Source organism: Charadrius vociferus, unplaced genomic scaffold, assembly GCF_000708025.1.
Source record: "Charadrius vociferus isolate BGI_N301 unplaced genomic scaffold, ASM70802v2 scaffold115, whole genome shotgun sequence".
In the NCBI taxonomy this organism is placed as follows: Eukaryota; Metazoa; Chordata; class Aves; order Charadriiformes; family Charadriidae; genus Charadrius; species Charadrius vociferus.
Window position 1 is genome coordinate 4524118 of NW_009648636.1, and position 24413 is coordinate 4548530.

Here is a 24413-nt window from a genome sequence, read left to right on the forward strand (position 1 = left end):
AACTTGCACTTTCCAACCTTAAGTCTACTACCTCACCTTCAAAACTGTGTGTCTTGTATCTTTAAATCATTACATCTATGACATTTAATATAAGAATAAAAAATAAGGTACTATTTATCTGAATATCTTCAGATAAATAGAAATAGAAGAATGTATAAAAATAAATTAATAGTATAGGGTATGCTATCCTTCAACAAATGTTTGATCAATATATTGATAAATTATTTTCGTTGCTGTTATACTTAATTTCTCATGGGAATAAAAAAGGAAAATCTGAAGTCAAAAACCAAGCAAAAGGAAAGGATATTTCCTGTTATCAACAAGCTTCAAAAATCATTTTGGAATGGGAAATTATTCTTCCTGTGTCTGTCTATTTCTCCTAATTATCTTCCAGCTTCCATATTGTTTCGTTTGGTTCCATTGGACATCTTGTCTTCTCTGCCTTTGTTCCTCTTTTCTCTACATGTAGTAGTTTGGGTTTGTTTGGAGCCTTTTAGTTTTTAGAACTTTTTTGCTTGTAGTTGATCTGTACAATTGACTCTAGATAGATTCTTAAATTCATGGTGAACATATTCTCTAATGTATTACTTACTTCAGTTCGTGTTATATTTTCTGTGATTTGGCCTTTTTCTTGACCCATCTATCAGGGGACTGGAGCATCTCTCTTGTGAGGAAAGACTGAGAGACCTGGATGTGTTGAGCTGGAGAAGAGAAGGCTGAGAGGGGTCATCATCAATGCTTATCAATATCTAAAGGGCGGGTGCCAAGAGGATGGGGCCAGACTCTTCCCAGTGGTGCCCAGCGACAGGACAAGGGGCAACGGGCACAAACTGGAACACAGGGAATTCCATCTCAACATGAGGAAAAACTTCTTTACTTTGGGGGTGGCAGAGCACTGGCACAGGCTGCCCAGAGAGGCTTTTCCTTCTCTGGAGATACTCAAAACCTGCCTAGATGTGTTCCTCTCCAACCTGCTGTAGGTGACCCTGCTTTGGCAGGGGGGGCAGACTAGATGATCTCCAAACCCTTCCAACCCCTGCCGTTCTGTGATTTTGTGATCTTAAATTAACAATTCTGCTCAGTTAGGCTAAGGGAAGGTATTCAGAGGTTTCTGATTCTACATTTTCCGTTATTTTGTGATGGAGGAAAGGCGTTGGTGGCCTTGGGCATACAGGAGGAGACAAGTGTGGCAGTGATCAGCCAGCACTCGTACACCAAAAGCCCCAGTACCTGATCTCTGCGCTTCACCCTGTAGCCCTGAGATAGTTACACATCTCACAGCAAGTTGCAGGTGAAGAAAATAGAAAATTCTGAAGACGACAAATGCCATTTCAAAGAGGAAAGAAAAGGATACCACCTTTTTGATTAGAAATAAAGACCTTTACCCAGGTAGTAGAAGACTCGGGATAGTTTTGGCTTAGTCTGGAGAGATTTGAATTCATCTCTCCTGTGTTCCAAAGACTGAAATTGCTTCCACATCTGGATGGTTGCACCTGAAGCAGTGTATGAAAGTGACAGCATAACTCTAGCCAAGAGGGACAAAGCTGAGATTTCTAACACCCTTTTTGTATTTATAGACTTGTTAATAAGATACATAAGCAGGTGTGTACGTTGGAGCAGGTAACAGAATGCTTTTATGGTTAGTTTTGAAAAGTGTCATCTGGAAAAGACAGACAATTGATGGCATCATCAGCTGCTGAGGGGAAAAATAAGCATAATTGTACTTAAATTGAAGCTTAATGTACTTAAATAATGTTCCTAGATGTGTGATGATGCACTCCTTTGTAACACTAGGTGGTCCGAGAGTGACTGTTCCTTGTTTTTTACTTTGGGAGCTAAAAAAGCAGAGAAAGAGGAAGAATCTTGTTAAAAACTTTGGTTTTTGCAGACTGAGTTCTCAGAAGCACTATATATTTAGAAAGTTGGCAGTGAGGTATGCGGGAGTAAGAAAAACCTTTCACATAGAAACAAGTGAGCTGCTACCCAGTATTTATATTGCTGATATCATGCACTAACACTTGGTTCTACTTGTCAATAGAGAGTGTAATTATTGGATATAACTCTGAGTATTATAAATTTCAGATCAAATAATCCAAATAGGATGAATTTCTAAGACTAACATCCTATTGCCTAAAAGATGCAGCGATCATAGACTTCTGGCTCCGTATGTATGGGTGTAATATCTCTTACTTCAAACTAACGTACTTGTTCTGGACAGTTTGGGTTAAAATGAGTGCTGCGTTCTCCAGAAGATGATGATAGTTTCTCAGTTTACCTTTTCAGATTTCAAAGTTTTCATAGTCTGACACCAGTTGATACAGTCACTGTCTGTTCTGAATCATGCAAAACACAGAATGCAAAAATAGCTTGCAGCAGCAGCAGCATGTAAAGCAGGGTTTTCCGTATCAAGGTCAGAGAATCCCTTGTGTTTGCAAGCATGGTGGGAAGGAACTAGGCAAGATTTAAACATTGCTAACACGGCATTGAAAAAGCACTTCAGCTAGAATATCCGGGAAAACATTCCAAACAATAGCATTTCTTTTTTGAATTTTTGGATTTGTTTCTGTCTTGGAGAAAATACAAGTATAAAATTTGCTCAGGTACGAAGCTGGGAAACTTAGCTTAATTTACTTGCCTTTAATTGTTTTAATTGCTACTGGAAAGTAATGATTAACAGAAGTTCACATCAGTATATACCATACAATAATTTTTAACGTTTTTGCACAGCTGAAAGAAATAGCTAGAATATGAGGTTTGTGGAGCTATTTTTTGTTTTGTTCCAATTAATTTAAAATCCTGTGTAACTGATGCGTATGAACTGCCTGCTCTTGTGACTTCTTTACATATTTATCCTGCAGATATGTGGGCATTTCCATGCTTTAGGAAATGCTGTGTTACATGTAATTCATGATAGGGCTCTTCATCTTTATGGATGCCATATTTAGCGTCTTTTTATTTTATCTTCTCCAGACTGATGCCATGGCATCATCAGGACTCTTCTTCAAAGATGGCAAAAAGCGCATTGATTACATCTTGGTCTACAAAAAGTCAAGTCCACAGGTAGAAAAAAGAAGCACGTTTGAGAAGAATTTAAGAGCAGAAGGGTTGATGTTAGAACGAGAGGTGAGTCCTGCAGCTTATGTGGCATTAAAAAACCACAAAATACTATCATAAATGCTATCATACTTTACTGAGTTTATAAGAATCCTGACAGTCTTACAAGCCTTTCCAGTCAGGCTGTTCCCACCGTTTGTTTAATACTATTAAATTGATAATAACAATTGTTTGATAGTGTGTGTCTATATGTTTTGGGGATGTCTGCTTGCACGCACGCACACACACACGTACCCTCCGCACAGGTGTAGTGCAGTATAGAGGGAAAAATTCCAGCTCCTTATGCTTGCAGAGCAGAAGAAGCTTCAGTAACTCAAGTGGTTGTTTTAATGTGTAACCTCTATGTCTTTCAGCAGAATGCGTGATACTAAATGTCTCTCTGCTTTTCAAGGTGTTAAGATTGTCAGTGTCAAGTTAATCCATCCCTATTAATGACAGTATTAATATAAAAATGAAGGAAAACAGAGCCAGGAAAACAGTCTTGGATTTTTTGCTGTTTCATGAATTACTTATAAAACAGGCATATATTTAGTCTATCCTTAAGTAAGCTCCTGTACTTCATGTATCTTTCATCCTGATTGATGCTCTTCAACACAATAGAATTACCTTTCATGTTCTATGTTCAAGTAATGAGCTTTTAAGTGTTTTGAAGTCCTTGCAACTTCTAGCCAACAATGTAGCATGTTGAATATTCATAAATAACCTGACAGTGTGGATTGAAATCTGGTTTTAAGGCTTTTAAAAATTGTTGCAGTCACGTAGTAAAACCACCTCGGTTTATTCTGATGTCAATAAATATCCCAATCTCAGCTGCTCTCAATTCCGAAGTATTGGTACTTCAGGGGAAAAAAAAGTTTTTATAAGATCATAATTCTAGATATCAGGTGTTTTAAATTGTCTTCCAGTAGTACATTTTTGTAGTCTTTTGAGAAAAATAAAATCCTATAAGTAGTATTATTGAACTCTGATATGACTTTATGGAACTGGTGGGTAGAATTGTGAACATTTTAAATTTTATTAACCTTTGAACTAAATTTTCTTTTACCTTTACTTACTAAATCTTGTGTTACTCAAGTTTGTGGGAGGCTTTAATCAGACTCAACACTATCAAAATATTTACTTATAAAAACTCAAGCAAATACATCTGGGAGAAGGATGTGGAACTGATGTGTTCATTAGAAAAGATAGACATAGCAATCTGTAATGCTGAAACTCTTGTTTTATGTGCAGATAAATTAGTGATGAAAGACATTTGTGTAGAGCATTCCTTGTAATTTTGCAAAAATTCTCAATTCATACAGAGATCACATTTATAAGTTCATAGCAGATACTGTAATTACTTAACCATTCCCAGGAGTTACCATTTTGGCAGAGTGGGACCTGCAGCCTTCTCTCAGCTGTTCTTGCATCTCTAGCAGCTGAGCACTCTTCTTAAATGGGAGACACACAGAATGGTCTTCAAACTGCTCATCTAAGATGCTTTTGATTTAAAATTATTTCATTTATTCCACGTCAAAAAATGCTGCATGAAGCCTTTTTCTACTTCTGCTGTGTTTATGAGCAAAAATCTGTCCTACAGATTGCTTTTGATAGTAACTAGTTTACTCGTGTTACGGGGTTTGAGAGGAAAAAAAAGTTACTAATTTTCCTTCGTATAGCTGAGAGCACTTACAGTAGTTTTCAGACTTGCACGGCCACTTCAGGCCTAAAAGCAGAATTTGACCCTCAAGAATGCTTTTGGAAAGGTGAATGCCGTAGAGGTTTGAATTATTAATATGTATTTGTTTGTTACTCCTCTTTACAGCCAGCTGTTACAAACAGTGATATCATGTTTGTTAAAATTCACTGTCCGTGGGAGACATTGTGCAAATACGCAGAAAGAATGAACATCAGGATGCCTTTCAGGTATTGTGGAAACTATTTTAAGAAACTTATAATTTAGTGCTTAATATTAGAAGTTGGTTATTTACCTTAGGGCAAAAATGCAGTCTTTGCTGCATTGAGGCCAGGCATGCTTATATTTCATTTAGCGAGCTGACAGGGAGAGAGGAGAGGCAAATAATAGGCACTGTTTTTTCACATTTACCTGTGGTATTTGTTTTCAAAATTACCTTCCAAGTCAAATCGAGCATATGTCTTTAGAAAATACTGTTAGTAGTTCACACGTTCTTTTGGCTGTCTTTGGCAGAGTCTCAGATGGTACCCAGCTGAGCTCAAATATTCTCCATGATTTTGGGGTATTTCTGAATACTTTGGCGTAATTCGCATAAAGTGAGATACCTTTATTTCTTGGTCCTTTAGCTTTCCTTTGGCAGAATAATGAAGTGAACTGAGTTGAACTGAGTGAACTGAGTTTTCTATGTGTTAAACAAACTCTGTCATATGTGTAAATATTTGTTATTTATTAGGACAAGATAATATCCTGCAATAATACAAAAGTTTTTAAAGGAGAAAATGTCCCTTTTCAAAATGTTCTTCCAGAGAGAGAAGAGCATGTAGCGTGTAGTACACCTCATCAGGAGTTAAAGTAGTAACTAGATGCCAAAGCTGTGTGACTCACGGAAAATACCCTTACAGCACTCCTTTCTCACTTGAATTGCAAAGTGCTGTAGCTTTCACGTCCCTGCTGATTTCAGCTATTGCAACGTGGCTCTCTTGCATTGGTCCTAATCCAGAAACAGTCATCATGAAGCATCCTTTGCTCAAAACTTGCTTCAGAGACCCAGTTCTATACTGAGTTTCCACATCATCCCATTAGGCCTTCAAAGTCCTCTCCATTAAAAAAAAAATATAAATGTTTTCTGTAACAGTCATCTTCCATATGTTTGAGAATATTATTATAGTGCCATTTGAGCTTCTCTAGTTTGAATAATACTTGTCAACATTTTAAATATAGAAGTGTTTGCATATTTGTGTACACACACGTAAATAATCTAAATTCCAATTAAAAAATAATCCTTGCTTTTGAAACTTGAAGGCACAAATCAGGATTTAGCAATGGTTTTAATTCTTCATCATTTTAGTAACTTCACAGATCAGTAGTGCTCTTCAGGGAAAAAAAAAACGGCTGACTTCTGCAATGCTACTTTATTTTGAAGGCATTCAAAGTCCCGTTTTTTTATTATATTATTAATTGACATGTAAATATATTCTCTTTTTTGTTCTCCTTTTCCCCATAGTGTCTGATCCTTGTTTTTTTGTTTCTGGGCTGTTGCTTTAGCTTCATTTTATCCCACTCAGTTCAGTACACCAAAAGTAGATAAAATGCTAAATTTTCCTTCTTCACCTTCTTGGCAGTTTTGCTGTAGAATGAAACACATTTATGTGGTAAGAAAAAAGCCCGCTGTCCACCTCTACCTCCATAATAGAACTGGGAGAAATAGTAAATTGATCACCATTTCTTTTCTCTTTAAAAAGATTTTAATAGGAATGTAAATGAAATTGCAAACTTTTGTGAATATTTCAAACAGGCCACATCTTTAATTTTTGTACTTTTTGAAAAAATAAAGTGAGTTCAGTTTTATTGTGAACACAAAGTGGACGTAGCAGAATAGAACCAAAGGTCTGTCTTGCTCTGCCAGCAGCCTGTCTAAAGTGAATACAGAAGCCAAGAGAATCTAGAGCAGTGTTTCATGATGCCTTCTCTCATTCCAGAAAGCTGTGGTTTAGAGGCTTTCTGAGGCAAAGTTCATGTCTTCGTCTTTGTTTATATTAGCCCCTCATGGCTTTTCATGGATGCAAAAATAGCCCTCTACGCTTCCGTAACAACATCCTGAGACCACACATTTTATAATTTAATTGCATGTCCTGTCAAAAGCACTTGTGTTTGTTTTAAGTCTTGAGCTTGCTTATTTAAATCAAACTTTTCTTAACTGGAAAGCATATTTTGTTTTCCCAGGGTAACTATTTTCTCCATTCGATGGGCAGAGGAAGCTCAAGTCATACAATTCTCCCACAATTACAATGAACTAGAGTAGTTCCCTCCCAAGAAGTTTTAGGTAGCCCTTTGGTAGTTTTAGGCAGTCCTGCGAGGAGCAGGGAGTTGGACTTGATGATCCTTTTGGGTCCCTCCCAACTTGAGATATTCTGTGATTCTAAGAACAGATTATTTCTCTTAGCCTTTATCTGATTTAGCAGTGGCTTCTGACTGTTCATTTTTAATATATAACTGAAGAAGAGAGCTAACCTTCCCTGCAGCGCTGTAATGCAGCACGCTGCTGTTCTCTTGCACAGTGTTGCGAAATTTTGGCTTTTGGTTATGGTCGCTAAAATATACCACATGTCGGTATCATATATGAGCAATACATGAAGAATTAAACTCATACTTTTTAGGTTCATTTTGCTCAATCCAGGAACCTAAACAAAATCAATAGAATTATTACACAAGTTAAGAAGTGTTTCTCTCTGTTGCCGTAAAATAAAAATGCTTTTCTCTGACCCAAGGGACCACCCAGCATCCCAGAACTGTTTTGGCATGGCATTATACCTAAATGTGTTGGCAGGTATATATAGTATATGTCATATATGTAATATAGATGGAATTTCAGTGTCTCAATTAAAAAAGGAAATTTTTCTAAGATTTCACAACACCAGTCTGTGGTAATCACTATTGTCTTGTATATGGTTTTTAACAGGTTTCATGTTGGCACCAAGGTTAGATCATGACTGAAGTATACTCTTTTTTAACTATTTATAGAGATTTTTAAGTATATGGTCTGTCACTAGAAATGAAACTCTGTTATATATTTCTGGAACTCAGACAAAAGTTTAATTTTATCTGTGTCTACAAGTTTCTCTTGTGACACATAATTATTATTGTGTATAGTGAATGAACTAGCTGTATCTGTAGCTTAGCTGGACTCCATCTGTGCAACGCAGCTAAGGGCAATTAAAGGGAATGAAGGAAAGGGTTTTTTTTAAAAAATGCAATGATTGAAAATCCTTTAATAAATCTTCATTGCTTCGTTTGCAACTCTGCCTGGTAGCACCAGGAGACCTACAACCTGTCAGAGGGCCAACAGCCTGCGGATTGGTAGATACACAGTTTTCCAATGGCCATGTATTTTTCAGCCAACGTTTCCTTCTTGCTGCTTCTAATGTATTCATTTTCTTGTTACTTTAATGTAAGTAATGTACTTTAATCAATCTCAAATACTGCCCAGATGGGCAGTGGCAGATCTTGTTAACGATGCTATGGTTGTAGGCTAAGAAGTGATGGAAAAGTATCCAGAGCGAGAGTATCATTTTTGTGTGTGTTAGAGTGGGGAGGGGGGGGTTAAATAGCAACTGAAAATACTGTTAAACTTTTATAATAATGTGTCCAGATAAGCTTGTTTTAAGTCCTCCTAAAAAATAAACCTTGCAGAAGTAGAAAGGATTTAGGCAAATTTTAAGTAGAAGATGAACTAGTGGGGAGCAAAGCACCTGGTGCTGAACTTCACTGTCCCCAGATGAGTGCTGTGGTAAAGATACGGATACCCCAAGGAATCTACAAGATTGACGCCTTTGTATGGTTGAAATATGACCTGAAATGATAAGAAGAGAGGCCAGGAAAAAACCTGCAACTAGATGTAGAAAATATTACATTGCAGCAAGTATGTCTCTATATGGTTTCAAAGTAACTGTTCTCAGAAGGCTTTAGTGGGAATTTCTGGTCTTGTTCCTCTAAGTGTCTGTGAGCAGTGAAGTGGGGAGAGAAAAGAACTGTTAACATAGAAGTTGTTTATTGTAGTTAGTACTCTTAGATTTTTAGGGCCATGTATTGTTCTTCAGTTGGATGCAAAACGTCAAGGGAAGGTGATGGTATACCACTTCAGAGAATGAGGGTAGTATCTAGTGACGTTAAGTACTTACGGTATTTAATGCACGGAGTGCATAAAGCATTTAATAGCATGGAAGCCCTGGTGATTCTTCTAAAATGAGTTTTATGAAATGAAAGCTAAGAAAGATCATATGAAATGAATACTAACATGACACTAGCGAACCCTGTCTGATGGATGTCTTATGAATGAATTATTGATTAGATATTATTATGTTTATTAGCTACAAATCTAAAATTTAGTTTTGACTCAGGAACAAATTTCAAACTGGAATATATGTGAAATTACAGCGTTTTAATGACTTAATCTATTTCAGTTGCCTTTTTTAAGTGTTTTTCACCTTTCTGCCTATGAGAATGCATGTCTTAAAATGTCCAGTGTTCTTTTATAATGTATTTGTCCTTTTCAACTGTCTCCTACTTGATGATTCTCAGCTGATTTTTGCTGTTCTTTCAGGAAAAAATGTTATTACACTGACTGGAGGAGCAAAACCATGGGCAGGTTGGTGGGTGATGTGTAGCTTCTAATTTTGTCAGATAGTCACCCTGCTAAAGAAAATCCATTCGCAGTTGTAAATTTATCCAGGAAACTTGGAAAATTACATTATTTTCCTGAAAACTCAAAATATGTTAGCTCAAAGTGTTAAAATATTCATCTGTACCAAGATGCAGTACTTTAGAGCTTTGCCAGTTCTCATTTTAGAAATGCAAAAATGTTTATGCCAGGAAAAAAAAATGGCCTTATCCTGGCAGCAAAGATTTAATGCTGGAGCTATTTCTACAGTTATGTCTGCTGTTACCAAGGCATATTTCTTTAGCATGAAATATACTTTTGAGCGTATTTCTCAGATTCTGGTAGTCAGCTATATCCTTAGACATGCAAATGTAACTTCTCTCACGTGTGTCCTGGTGATCAGGACTAAATCAATGCCACACACCAAAGGCTGTTTCGAATTTTGATGTGATAGCTGACAGAATAACTTGTGCACGGCAGGGAAAGCTGTTTAACGCTCTGGGAGGTGGGCAACATGCAAACCTCGCCTGCGGTGGCTCCTGCTGCTGTTGCTGCCTCTGTCAGCCAGGAGAAGGGCACAAGAAGCCACAGCAGCGGACGAAAGGAGCCTGGGGGAGCTGGGGAGCGAGAGCGGGGGACACTGTGAGCTGTAATCACTCCCCATCGCTCTAGTCAGACATAACGAGGTCTTGTAAATCCTAATTACCTACAGAAAAGATTTGAAGATTTTTACTTGGGGGAAATATCCTGGAAGAGTTTTCTATCACAGGTTTTCTTGAGATGGATCTTGAGATGAGATTACATTTGATTTAGGTTCTCCTGGTGTTACTTCAGATGATGAAGAGCTCTCATTTATTTCTCAGGAACAATTTAAGTAGTCTCATGATATCAGTTTGCAAGATGATCAGCTAGCAAAAATAGACAAAGCACTGTTGAATAGTAAAGTGAGGAAACTTTAAACACATAAGCAGATAAAATACGTTGAAATAAAATGATCTGTAACATAAATTTACAACTGCGTTTTTTCCTCTTCCCAGTCATTCACATGCTTGCTCCGTTTTAGTGTGCATTATGAAAAATGTAGGTGATGTGCTTTGTAATGCAAAGGCAAAATCAACAAGCTTTACTGCAAAATTGTCTCATTTCATCTGTAATCCATCTGGTGAGTCCAAGATATTAAATAAATTTATTTTCCTTATTTAGAAGGACAGATGTCTGAAACACGCAACTGAAGTTGCACAGTACCTGTGAACCAAGTAATAAACACTTTTTGTGCCAGATTGATTTTTCATTTGAAACAAATGTTTTTACCTGTGATTTACTTTTCTGAATATTTTTTCTGGCACTTCATATAATCCAGCGCACAAAGGAATAGTGTGGGAAAAAGAAAAGGAATGTACACCTAAAAATGAAAGCTAACTCTAAAATTGCTGACATGCACTTCTCATCATTTTAACTTCTATTGCTGTCATTGTTTCTTTGCATCTTACAAATTTTCAAACTTAACTGCTTCTCTGTAATTTACCAAATCTCTCATTGATATTTCTAAGTTATAAAGTGGAGTTTACAAGACCTACCATGAAGAACTATCTTAAAATCCTTGTATATCAAAGGTAAAATTTTAAGGAGTTTTCTATAATTCAAGAATACGAGGTAACACATATATACAACGAGGTATAACGAGTATATTAGACCCTGCTATGACGTGTACACTTCTCTGAATTTATTGACATGGTCGTATGGTAGATCTGTGTATCTATAAATGTCCTTTAAAAAGTCCGCAAAAGATTATTAGGAGCATGAATGAAAGGACATAAGAGAAATGTAATGCTTGCTGGTATGGTGTCTTTCTTATATCTGTGTGGCATCTCTCTATTTTTCTATTTACGTACCTTAAAAAAAAAACAAAACAAAAAAACCCCACCACCTTAATATTGTACTTAATCCTTAAGCTTAAATTCTATTCATAGGGCCACACTGTAGAAATAATTTTATCATATTCATATCATATGGAAATTTTGGAAAGCCTTCAACAAATCTTTTCAAAGGAAAGGAAGTTGCTAGAAGCGGGATATGCGAGCAAATAATTGCAGGTATCAAAAATTGCCTGAACTCTCAAATTTAAGACTGAGTAATCTAATGAATCAGTCTTGTATCTGCCATATCAGACACATCAATTTCATCCTGGTTGAGAATGACATTGAGGCAAAGAAAATTAAGAGAGAGTTACCTTAGTATGCAGCTTACTCTGGCCACTGAAATATTGAAATAAATTTATACTTCTAAGGATAGAGAACTAAAAATGACTTTGTTTAGCAACTGAGCTGCAATGAGTTTGCTTTGAAAAGGACTTTTAAAACCTTTTGGATTTCAATCTGCCTACTGAAGTGAAATTGTTAATATCCTTCCATTGAACAAATATAGTATCTTTTTTTTCCCTTTTTTTTGTGATGATTGTGCCCGTATGGATCTGTCAACCGTAACACGTTCACCATTACAAAACATGGAACATGCCATGCCCATGAAATTTGGTGGCATATGGTTGACAATTCTGGCCAGTCTTGAGAGGCACAAACACCGAGCAAACTAATTGCTGGTGATTGCTGTCAAAAATACCTGACATGACCAGTGGCAGTTGCTTAATTCTGACATCTCTTTCCATGAGTCTGATCGGATAATTCCAAACTCACCTATACTGTGTTCCTTTGCATCGCAGTCTGCTGAGTAAATGTAATCTGCGAGGATTCTTCAACTAACTGTTCTACCAAAAAGACCAACCAAATAAAACGGGGCAGTACAGTTGAGCAAAGCTGAAATTACAGACATCTTCATAAAATATTAAATTTTATATCTAAGAATAAAATATATATGTGTTTCAGAGTACTATCCCATAGTCCAAGGTGTGTAAAGCTACAGTAGTGCCAGCTGGAGTGGTTTCAATAAGAGCGTACCTGAAGTAGCAGCCCATAGCTTTGCAGGACTATTCCACTGGGACATTTCTGATCTCATTGAGTGAACTCCTGACTTCATGAGTGACTTGACCAGACCAGCTCTGTCTGCTTTTACTCTTGCTAAATAAGCTACAGTGGATAGATCCAAGTCAGAAATCTGTTTAAACTGCTACTTTTGACCTAGAAAGCCATTCTGGGTAAAAAATGCTAATACTTAGTTTTATGATTTAGACAAAAATTTGTCCTAAATTTGTTATCACTTTGAATGAAAGCTGCATGAAACTTCACTTTCTTCAACTGTAAAATAATGTAAGCCAAGAAAAGAAGTCTCCCTTGTGGGACTATTTTTGTACACGGGGGGGATGTACTTTTCAGTTGAAATATTCTATGCTGTCTACAGGCACTACATGTTGGAGTCATCAACCGTAAGTGATGTAATGAAAAAGCAATCATACCTTAGATAAAAAGCCTTTTTGCCTCAGAAGAGAAATTGCAAATATAATGTGGACATAATTCTTAATTTATTCCAATCCTGTTCTTTGTCACTTTGCATGTTAAAAGGAGCAGACGTGAATTTTAAACAAGAGCTAATTTGTTAAAGATAGTAATTATCTACTAGGGTTTTTTTAGATTTTTGGAGGGGGAAAATGATCAAGACTTTTCATGTAACCAGCTTTAAAAGAATTTCATAATATAAAATCTGAAATCAGATGCATTGTTTTTTCATCATTAAAGAAAAGCCTAGGTTTTGACTCAAAAAGAAAAAAAATCAGCATGTGTACAACAGAAAAAAAGATGAGGAAAATAAAGTGAAAATTCTACTTATACACACAGTGTATAACTTTATGCCAAGAGAATGTCCACTGGAACCAATAAAAATAATCAGCTGGCACAGTAAGGTGTTGCTTGAGCAAAGGAGACACTTAAGGGATGCACCTGCCTGGGAACTGTATTCTGTGTTTCAACTTTATGAACATCGTTATGTTCTTCGGCTCATAATGCTCAGCATCAGAGTGGTGTCCCTCAAGCGCAGTACCAATTACACAGAGCATGCACCAATCAATACCTGTGCAATAGAGAGCAAGAAGAAAATTTTGAGAATTTTAAATGTAAATGTGAAATTCTGATCCCGCATCTGATACTGTGTCAAATAGGGGTAGAACTTTTTTTGCTGATGTTGATACGAAGAGGTGCGTTTTCACAAAGGTCACTTTGCTGCCTGAGAGCAACTTACTGTGTCATCACTTACTGCTCTTAATTATGAAATGGGCAGCTGTGCTTCTGCTTAGCACAGGCAATTACGTATTCACCTCAGAGAAAAAAATCTGATACTTCGCTTTACGCTTTTTGTGGCTATGAGATATATATGCTATGTATATATATATCATATATACACATTCATTCAGTAAGGCCCAAATCCCTCCAAAAAAATATTATTTAGGGAATATTTTTTTTTAAATGTAGACTTCTGCTGAATCTCTGATATACTTACAGTGTCATAGTACAGCATTCATTTAATGAGACCTACTCCTGCCCGTATTTCATTACAGTTGAATATGAAAAAGATACAGGTCAGAAAGGAGCGCAAAATTGAAGCGATAAAGAGGTAACTTATAGCATTTGCTTGAAAATTAACTGCACTTCACTAGATTTACCCCTGTGTAACACCATGTCCTGAGACACTATTTAGGCAAGTTACCAGTAGAAGAAAGCCCTTTGTGTTACCAGTATATAATCTAATCAGGGATACCAAAATTATGTTCTGTTTGTATGCTAAAATGTCAATTTTTAGGAAACTGCAGGAAGCCGTACCTAGTTTTTTTTGTCTAAAAACTGTATATACATATCTAGGTAACATATCCTTTACTTTACTTGATGTTTTGGAATAAGGCAATATCAGCCCTTGGATTTTGAGGAAAATATTGCAGGGGAAGGCTTTATTGAAATCAGAAAACCATAAAAATTTGATCGTGAGCAGTCTCGTATTTACTTTCAAGTTTTATGAATTTTAGTGTCCGAGTTGCCAGGCAAGGGAGGGAGGAGGTATTACCCTTGCCTTGCCCAGTGGGGCCAGGGAAAGGAATTAGGTACGTTCTTGAGTAAGGCATAAGCATCCACAGTTCTGACAGATGAACTACCTCGGAAAATTATTTTCCCCAGTCTCAACACTGCAGTCTCATCTCAAACCATAGTCCCACTAATTTTAGGATGAGTTGCAGTCAAGTAAAGTGTGCAAGATAGATCACAAGTAAATACTGTTAATTTGCTCTTTAACTCTTTACTTACTATGGAAATTTCCTGCCTTCATTTCATTTCTGTTATGATGTCACTAAATATGCAGTGTTGGAGATAGAAATAACAAGCAGGTGACATTGTGTAAATCTGATTTCTCATTGTCTCAGTTTGCAGAGGAATATGAGAGAGCTGAAAAGTTGGTTGCCCAGAAACCCAATGAAGCTTGATAAGGAGGCCCTACCTGATCTGGAAGAAACAGATTGCTACACAGCACCCTTTAGCCGTGCACGCATACACCAGTAAGTGCTGGAACTGGAAAGGCAGCGCCAGAGACCACAAGGATTTTTTTATTTTCTCACTTCTAAGCAAGTGACATAGAGGCGGCCGTTAACAGATGGTCACTGGCAAATACCCAGTATCGTACTTGATATTTTCTATGGGTTTTTTCTTAAAGCCAAAATCTACTCTCTGTTACTTGCTATTTGATGTTCGCTCAGTAGAATAGGCAGAAATTCAGTGGAAATAATGAACACTGCTTTTGTGGTTTAGAAGTTTTTCTTTCCGTTACAGTACAAAATGCAAATACTTGTTCAAGTTTGCTTTGCTTAATTATATATTTTACCTAGGCAAAAACTTAGACAGATCTTGAAAATGGGAACACCTGGAGGCAAGCTAAAACCAGTGATGATTTTTTTCTTTCTCATCAGATCTGCATTTTAAAAATGCTTTTGTCTCTGACAGTATAAATATATATGCCAAATAAAAACTGTATGTGTTCTAATCAGCATGTTGATGGTGATGTACTTAAACTGTACCTTTTTTTTTTTTTTTTTCAGAACCCAAAAAGTTAGATTTTAAAATTCTGGCTGCTTCTTCATTTCTAAAAAATTTTGTGATAATTAAAAGTAGAAGTATAAATTAGGCTAAATAGGATTTTTTTCTTCTTGGTAAAGAAACTATGTGCTGGTGGACTGACTTTACTCTGGAAAGACAGAGTAATTGCATTATAATTCCAAATTTTTTTCAGTAACTGACTATATCGCATTGGATCAGTCACCTGTTTTTGGTGTTATTTCTCAACCAGCTCAGCTGACGTTATCAGCGTAATAGTGTCACTTTTGGCACAGCTGAGTAGGCAAAAGCTCCTGCATGTCAGATTTCTGGCGTCCAGAATCCAGAGCCATCTGGGAAAGGATGCTTTATTTGGCTCTATCCTAGGATTCTCTGGGAAAACAGTTGTGGAACTGCTACTCAAGTGTCCAGTGCATGGAGATTTTTTATTTTTTTTTCCCCTAAATAGTCATTCTGGTAGTTCCAGGACACAGGCATCTGCCAACTCATAAGTAACTTGAATTTGAGAACAATCACTGCTTCTGAAAATCTTTTTTTAATTAGTTATATCCAGAACAGAAATTACCTAGATATTAGGATATTTTAGACTGCTCTGTTTTCCCAACAATAATTTGTGACGATGCTAAATTTGTTGGACCCAAGAAGATGCTCTAGGGATGTAAAGTCTTATGCCTGGTGCTGTAACCAAGGAGGGTAAAGATTCAATAAATCACTGTAAGAAGAAAACACATGAGCAGCTATGTTTGAACACCTGTGCGTTGTTTTGAATATTAAAAGACATTTGTTATTTTAATAGTTTTACGATAAACAACAAAGACAGCTTCTTCAGCAATTCCACAAGAAGTAGAATTGTGCATCACATGCTACAGAGAACTAAGTATGAAGATGGAAAATCCAAAATGGGTGAGAATGCTGTAGTTTTTTCCTAACCTGAAGCTGTTAAAAAAATTATATCTTTACTTGTCTGAAAAAATATCATTTGAGTAAACTTAATTAATTTTGCCCATCCTTGAAATCTTTTTATTCACTCAGTAACAGAGTAGAAGCAATATCACATTAATTACTGTCTTAAATAACTCAGTGAAAATTTGCAATGTTTTTCACTTAATTGCTCATTCTTTAAAATAAATTGTAGCGATTGTGATAACTTTATGTGATCGAGAGTCACAATAAAGATAAGATATACCTCAGAAAACCGTCGAGTGTTTTCTAGGACTGGTCCTAGTAGTTCTGCTACTACCCAGTGGTTCCAGCCCAGCAGAATCAATGTGAGCTACGCTTAATTTATTTGAGATCTCCATGCAGCTCAGAGACTGTTTACCTGAAGACTAAATTCAGTTTATATCAACTCTCCTAGTACACTATTCTTTTTTAGGAAGTCTTAAATATCCATTTCCATTTGCAAAGAGCAGGGTGTGTATCTGTGATTTCCTATTTTCTTTGCAGGGATTAAATTAAGAATGAAATAAGATCATAGAAATTACAGAAATTTGCTGCTTGCATTTCTGAAGAAAAGCAGTAGTAAGAAAACCATAGAAAACAAAGGTTAAATCTAATGCCTTTCAAGTTGATGGTGACAAATTTCATTGTGGGATTAGTTTAGCATAATTTGTATATTTGAATGGACAAATCTGAAATCCTTCATAAGTACTTATTTCCTGGGGAAGCTGTTGGCTATGGGTGTGCTCTTCCAGGCTACTGAATCTTTTTATTATAATTATTAATGGTTATTTATCATTTATTTTTTATAAAGTGCTTCGCTAGTACAACAAATCTGTTCGTAGGAAGACTCTAGGAACTGATCCAAAATGCTGTAGCCAATATGACACGGAGCACTGCTCTGATACAAACTCCTTCAGCTGGCTTATAGTTAAAAATAACAACAGGTTAGCTTTTAGCCTGCAGGGGTTTTGCTGCCTCAAGGATTGTCTGTCCATACCACTCTCTGTGCACGTCAGATCATCTGGTCACCCATAAAATCTGTATCGTGTGCTCTGATGAATACACGATGAATGTAACTATCTTCTCACACTTGATCTGGCACAAGCGCCCGACCCTGGGAGAAAAGTTGCAGACATTGGCCCTTGGAAAGTTGCTGTAGTTTGACAGAGCCAGAAATCTCGAGGGATCAGCAAGATCTGCACAGACATTGGAGGGATTATTGACGATTGTCATGTTTAGCATCATCCTGAGCATCTAATGTTAAGTTACATTCTCAATATGTAACTTCAAAATTTGCACTGCTTGAAATTAAATGTGTATAAAAAATTGATATCAGAACTAATGCTTTTTTTTTGGTTTTAGGTATTAATAGATTACTAAATAATGGAACATATGAAGCAGCATTTCCACCACATGAGGTAACCTGGTTAATTTTGTATTTATACTTAGATTAAAGCTTGCACTGATGTTTTGAGATCCTACTTTATTTTTAGTTTTGTCCTGCAAACTTTTAATTTTGCTATGTAACCTGTTGAGACTTTTTTTATTTATAGCTTTTACTTTAATATTGGCTTTTAAAATTTTTCTTACATAATGTATTATAATAAATTCCTGGAGCACTTTCTCACTGAACTAGAATATTATAATTCTTTTTTTGTTATTATGAACCGGGCATTGCCTGTGGAGTTCTTAATGAGAATATCAGTTGTTCCAAATTGTTCCAGTTAGTTGTATCAAATTATTTTTGCCTGCCACCTACAAAATGTTCTGTTTCTCTAATAGCTTGTCCACTTGATCACAGTTAGGTAGACTAGTTAATTATTTCCCATTTAGTCTTTTCTGGCTAGTTCTGGAGAACTTCTACTTGACGATATCTTCTTCAGTAGGTTAAAGTCTACTGAAGACTGTAAACCTGTGAAGTAAATGATAAACTTCTGTTTGATTTCAGAGGGTTTTCAGACAATCTTTGTACATTGAAAAGAAAGAAGCAAGCCATACATCTTAAGTCATTTTAACCATCAGTAGCAGCTGTGAACTCTGTGATTGTTCGGGCTGAATATTGTGACCTGGTCTTGTGTTTCAAAGGACTGACCTGTGCTTTACAAATTGCTGAGAGTAATTTTTTTTTTTAATATGGTATTAGTAATTAGATACTGGGAATATAGAGGAGGAGTATTTTAGATAAATAACTGAGCATCATTGTTGATGCTTCAGCTGTGCATTACTGACTTCAGGGAAAAGCTGGCCATACTACCAGAAAAACCTGTGAAGCTTTCTCTGGCTGTCAAAATCAAGCCGTCGTATCCATTTTATGTATATGTTCCTTTGTTATGGCAGAAGCCACTGTTTCAAAGCTTCAGTTAAGGGTCATGAAGTCATATTTTCAAGCCACTCTTACCTTAATTGCTGCTTGACTGGTGCTAAGGGCTAGTGGTCGAACATTCTCAATTTTTATTTTTTTATTTATTTTTTCTTTATCACATGAGCAAATGAGAGTGAAAATTGAGTCCCAGAGGAAATGCTGAGACTTGCACTCCTGTGGATAAACAGTGCTGAAAGCAGCAGCGAAAAAAATAAAAAATATTTTAAAATGTGAAATACTGGGTAATGCTTTATGCATTACAGTTGATCATCCAGGTGACTGTAAGCGCCAGTTGATGTTCTGTTCCTACGTGTTCCTAGATGTTGCAAAGGTCACACTCCACTGACGTTTTTCGTATGCTTCTTTGCTGACTCAAATGAGAAATGAGTAGAATTGGACTCTTTGCGATGTTTAGCTTTGTTTCTAACTCATTCTTAAACCAGAGGGTCAGCAGATTGCAACAAGTAAACAGTGTTTTTTCAATGGTGGGGAATGCTCAAGTTTTCAAATAAATGATAAAAATCTAAATGGCTAAATTACTTGGATCAAAAATCTGTCTGATGGCCGTCTTTGAAGTAGTGCTCTGGGGAGCTCTGTGCTCTTCCCAAGAGATTATTTGGCTTACTTGCAGTTACTTGATGAAAGATTTTCTTCATCATAACAGATTAGTGGGGGTTTTGGGGTGAAAAAGTTCAACTGAAGGAGATGTACAGCTTCAGAATTGGAGAGGAAAAAAGATAACACAAACACATCTCCAAAAAAATTGAAAACTTTAAATAGGTGGAAGCATACAAATAAGCATATATTACTGAAATAGAAGCACTGTACTTGAAGCCATATAGAGTTGAGTACTTCTGTATGGTCTTGTACTAGTATGGTTCTGGAATGAACTTCTCATTTAACATTGTAATCAAATACCTAAGAAATTTATATCTTTTCCATAGTGCCTAGTAGTATATTTTTATTTCCTTGTGTTTTTCAGGGAAGCCACAAAAGCAGACATCCCATCAAAACACATGGAGCTCAGAATCACAGACACCTCTTATATGAGCGTTGGGCACGGTGGGGAATGTGGTACAAATACCAACCGCTTGATTTAATCAGGTATTAGTACTTTGAAGAGTAGCTTGTTTCTGTGATACAAAACACCTGGTAACAGTGCATTAACCATACTGCTAAATTCCTTGTCCTTATGCTTTCCTGTAAAATCTAGCTATTCATATTATCAAATAGGATGGGAATTCTCTAAGTTGCTTCTTTTGGGTGCTTTTTTGTGCAGGGCTATTAATTTCAAGTGAGACTGCATAAAAGGCACAGAGATCCAGCTGCTTGACAATATGCAGTGTGAAACCCACAAAGTCAGAGTTACCAGATCCAGTGGAGGGAAAATGCAGCCTAATTATTGCATTTCTGCATGGGTTTAAATAAACTTCTCTTTATCTTATTATTAATGTCATACGTTTCCAGACGTAAAGCAGAGAAATATATGTAATTGAAGTTTAATAATTGTGTTGTTTGGGTTTCATATATTTCTCATCTTTGGCCTTGAATACCAATAATTTGTTTTTCCTTGCTGTCCAGTTTTATTCCTGATCTGACAGTCATAACCAGTCATTGTGCCCGGTATTGTTCCACTGAAGGTTTGTGCAGCTAAGTGTGTGCCATGGGACAACGCTGTTCTGATCAGATAGTATCATCCATGACTGTCTGTCTGATCACTGCTATTTCCATCTCTTCTAGCAACTGATACCCAAGTTCTGAAGAATTAAAGCTCAGTCTTCAGCTGGTGTTTTCAATCCATTTTTTTCTCTAATAATCATTAGATAATCATGTAATATGACGTATTTCTATCACAAATGCTTGTTGTACCAACTTACTTTATCCCTTTCCAGAATGATTTTGTGTGTGTTTGTCTATATTTCTGTGTACATCTGTGTGTACAAACAAGATGTCCTACATTACAGAGGCACTTCAGTAATATCCTTGTAAAATATATGTTCAGGTAAGTCTGCAATTAGTGTCACTAGAATGTTAGGCCTGATAGGAAACATTTTGGTACGCTGACAATAATTTTACCATAAACTTGTAATGGTGGTTTCTCATTAGAATTATTCTACTACTGTAAGGATAGATAAAGATCACCGTATGTTTTAACTTTAAACAATGTATGTGTTTCCTTTTCATATAGGCGATATTTTGGTGAAAAAATCGGACTATATTTTGCCTGGTTGGGATGGTATACTGGAATGCTTATTCCTGCTGCCCTGGTTGGGCTCTTTGTTTTCCTTTATGGATTATTTACAATGGATTCCAGCCAAGTAAGGTAATATCCCATTTAAAAAGATAATAGGCTGTTGAAAATTAAGAACATTCTGGTACAACTGAGATCGTTATGTTAATTATGAATGCTTTCCAGATATGGTAATCATTTGAAAATAACCAACTAAAACACTGGGTTCTTCAGTCAAGTATATCTACTTTGTATATCTGTTTTGCATCAAGCTAGATGTGTATGATTCACAGCGAGTGCTCTTACCACCACATCTGCAGTGATTCCCTTTCTGTCGGTAAAGAAAACAGCAAGTACCGATTCTGATGTCATGGGATACTGCAATGGTTGTCATTCTAGTCAAGGATAATGGGTGAAAAAACAGTCAGATGTACTCCCTCTGTACCTCCATCTTGCTTATAACTTCCAGAGTGTAGTACAGTTGCTAAGCTTCAACTTATTTTGTCTACACCTGTATTTTTTCCTCAGTGGTAATAGTGGCAAACTTTGAGTCTAATAAAATTCTTAACTATGTCAGTGTAAACTGCAGGCAGGAGACCCAGCTTCAGGGAGATTACAACCACATGAAATGAACCTCATTTTCAAGTTTCCCGTTGTTCTGATTTTGCTCTGAAAGGGTTTATGTCAATTTAGAAATAGTGCTGAGGGTGCTGGAGTTAAGTGCTGACTGTATTTTTAGGAACTATTTCAGAGGACGCGGCCTTATTACCAAGTTTTCCATTAGATGTCATCAGACACAACAGTATCAGTGCTCTTAAAAATTGCAACTGTTCCTCCAAGCAGTTTGGATGCTTAGGTTGTAACTATTCTTGGGGTCAGATTCCAGAGGAAGTGTTGTTTCTTGCGCTTTGAGCAGGGCTATTTTACATTTTCTTTATGAGATTGTCTTCTGTTTCACAGTGAGTTATTGTATTCTGCAGTGCTGTAATTAAGGCTTTCTTAGACTTACTTTTGTACAGCAAACTCCTGAGAGACTGTACAACTTCAAACTGCATTAGATGGAATAAATGTATGAGCCAGGAAACTATGCTATCTTTAAGATATTGTTCTCCTTATTAGGATTGTTTTGCGAGATAAAAGTCTGTAAAAAGAAGTGGATGTAATGTAGAGGATCAGCCTGTTCCTGGAGGATAGGAACTAGGACTGTTGAACTGGAAATCTTGTATTCTTCGCATGTACCATGGCACAGTTTCAACAATGGGGGAACAAAGGGCTATAATCTACTATTGTCAGTGTATAGCTTAATATTTTAGGTACTCCTTGTGGAAGAGAAAGATTTGGCGTTGACAATCTCCAAGAGGAAGAGCAGAATTTCTAAGAATTTATTTTTTTTCAAACTGTAAGCTATTAACTTGCTTGTATGTGTCATACGCTTCTCCCGAGAAGACTTAGAGATGGGACTCCTGCTTAGTTCTTTTAACAGAGAGACACAGTTATTTTTCTCACAGAAGGTTGCAGCGTTTAAATCGCAGGAGCACAGGGGTAGGCTGGCTTTCATGTTCTCCTGTCCTAATTTTTTTCCCTTGGCTGCAGTTGAGTAGCTGCAGACAGAACGCGCAGACTTTACGTTGCTGGCGGTGGAGGCTGGTTGTGTTGGGTCCCATCCCGAGCTGCTTCAGTGTCATGCTGTGCTACACAGAGCACCAGGGTGCCCATCGAGGGCTCTGAACTCTACTCCAGAAGCAGAAGCCTGAAAGTTAGGTGATCCACCGTATAAGCCTTAGATGCCTACAAGGGGGAAGGAGTACTTACATATTTATTACAGTTAACATTAGCCAGCGTTCATTTGGGTGGGTGGGTTAATGCAGAAGCCCTAGCCCTGTGCTCTGTGGCGGCTCCACATCTGTAATCTGGATGTGTTAATTCTGGGCAGAAGGTCCTCTCTGCCTTTGATGGTGTGAATCTGTGCAGTCCCTCTGGTTAGTCGTGACACGGTATCGCTATATCATTGCCTTGCTGTGACCAAGACCTGCTGTGAGATGTGGGTTCAAGAACACAGCTTAACTAACTGAAACTGATTGTGACTGGTCTGATAAAATGTACATAGATGCTTTCTGCATCACCTTGTGTACTTAATTAATTCTAAGGGCTGGTGATAACAGATGCCCTTCCTTGCCATATTTGCTTAATTAGCCTGGAAGGGATTAGTGAGAGTTAGCCAGAAACTTCCTATCTAGAGCAGGCAGGTTGTCATCCATTAGCAGGCACACAGACCTGCATAAACATTCTTATTCTTGCCATATTTTAGGACTGTGAGATTATTTATCTAGTTTTTCTGTAGTCATTTCAACAAAACTGCTAGATAAACACGCATAACAATTTTAAAGTATATCATTTGCTTTTGATCACTGCAGCTACTGTGGTATGCAAATGCAATGTTCAGCAGCCGTCAGGAAGAAACAGTCGGGTACGGTATTCTGACAAAATCTAGACACAGAAAACCCAGTGGCAATTAGGAGTTTAAACCCAGTGCCAGGGCATTATGGCAATGTCATAGCTGCCACATTGCCCCAGATACAGTATTATTCAGTGAAACAGGTGTCATCCTATTAATGCCTGTTATCAGTGGATGTTAGGAAATGCTGATTTACAGTATGATAAATTCTGCCACAAAAATACCCCTGTTTTTCATCTGTCTTGTGTACCACAAAATTTGAATTTACTGCCTGATCAAATTATTTTCCAGGAGCCTGCTTTCCTCAGTGATGTCCCTTCACCTCTCAGGCTCAGGGAACTGCCGTGAGACCCTCTAGTGGCTGCAGGCAGAAAACGATCGTTTTCTTCTTCCACTGAGGTCCCGCACAGTTTCAGCAGAGAAAGAATAAGCAAATACAGGAGCATGTATTGCCATAGAACCAAACGTTGCTTGCAATGCCAGCCATAGGTTTTGTGCAGCAATAATTTGAGGGTTATGCAGAACAATGTCACACCTAAAAACTAGCTGGTCTTGTTTACGACTTGTGAAGTCGAGCCTGCCTCTGCTCTGTGCTTGGGGTCTGTCATGATACCAGGTGGCTCTTTTTATTTATGTATAAAAATATGATATAAATTTTTCAGCCTGTGCTTGGCACGGGGCTGTCAGTCCCTTCCGCCTGTGTAAAGGAAAGATGCTTTGTGTGGTTCATCTGTGGCTGCCACAGGCAAGTTGGAAATGGTGCGTATTTGCTCCCTTTTGGTGGTCCCCTTCCTTCTTTCCCAGGGCAAGTGCCCCCTCACACTGCCTGTTGCCCCTTGTCGCGGTCTTTCTCTCCTTTCCTCAGTTACAGGTTTAGGTAAACAACAAACTTTCAGGCATGATTAAATCTTTTGATGATTCATATGTACTGTACAGGGAG

General features: G+C 37.2%; 1 protein-coding gene across 1 annotated transcript in view; it reads left to right on the forward strand.

Moving 5' to 3' along the window:
* The window catches only part of ANO3 (anoctamin 3), a 90704-nt gene that overhangs the window by 25548 nt on the left and 40743 nt on the right, over positions 1-24413 (forward strand). Inside the window, exons 4-10 of the mRNA XM_009886265.1 lie at positions 2971-3123; positions 4919-5019; positions 9390-9434; positions 14800-14931; positions 16281-16387; positions 17789-17844; positions 19771-19892. Of these exons, the coding sequence (XP_009884567.1) occupies positions 2971-3123; positions 4919-5019; positions 9390-9434; positions 14800-14931; positions 16281-16387; positions 17789-17844; positions 19771-19892 (716 nt within the window). The remainder of the gene's footprint in view (positions 1-2970; positions 3124-4918; positions 5020-9389; positions 9435-14799; positions 14932-16280; positions 16388-17788; positions 17845-19770; positions 19893-24413) is intronic.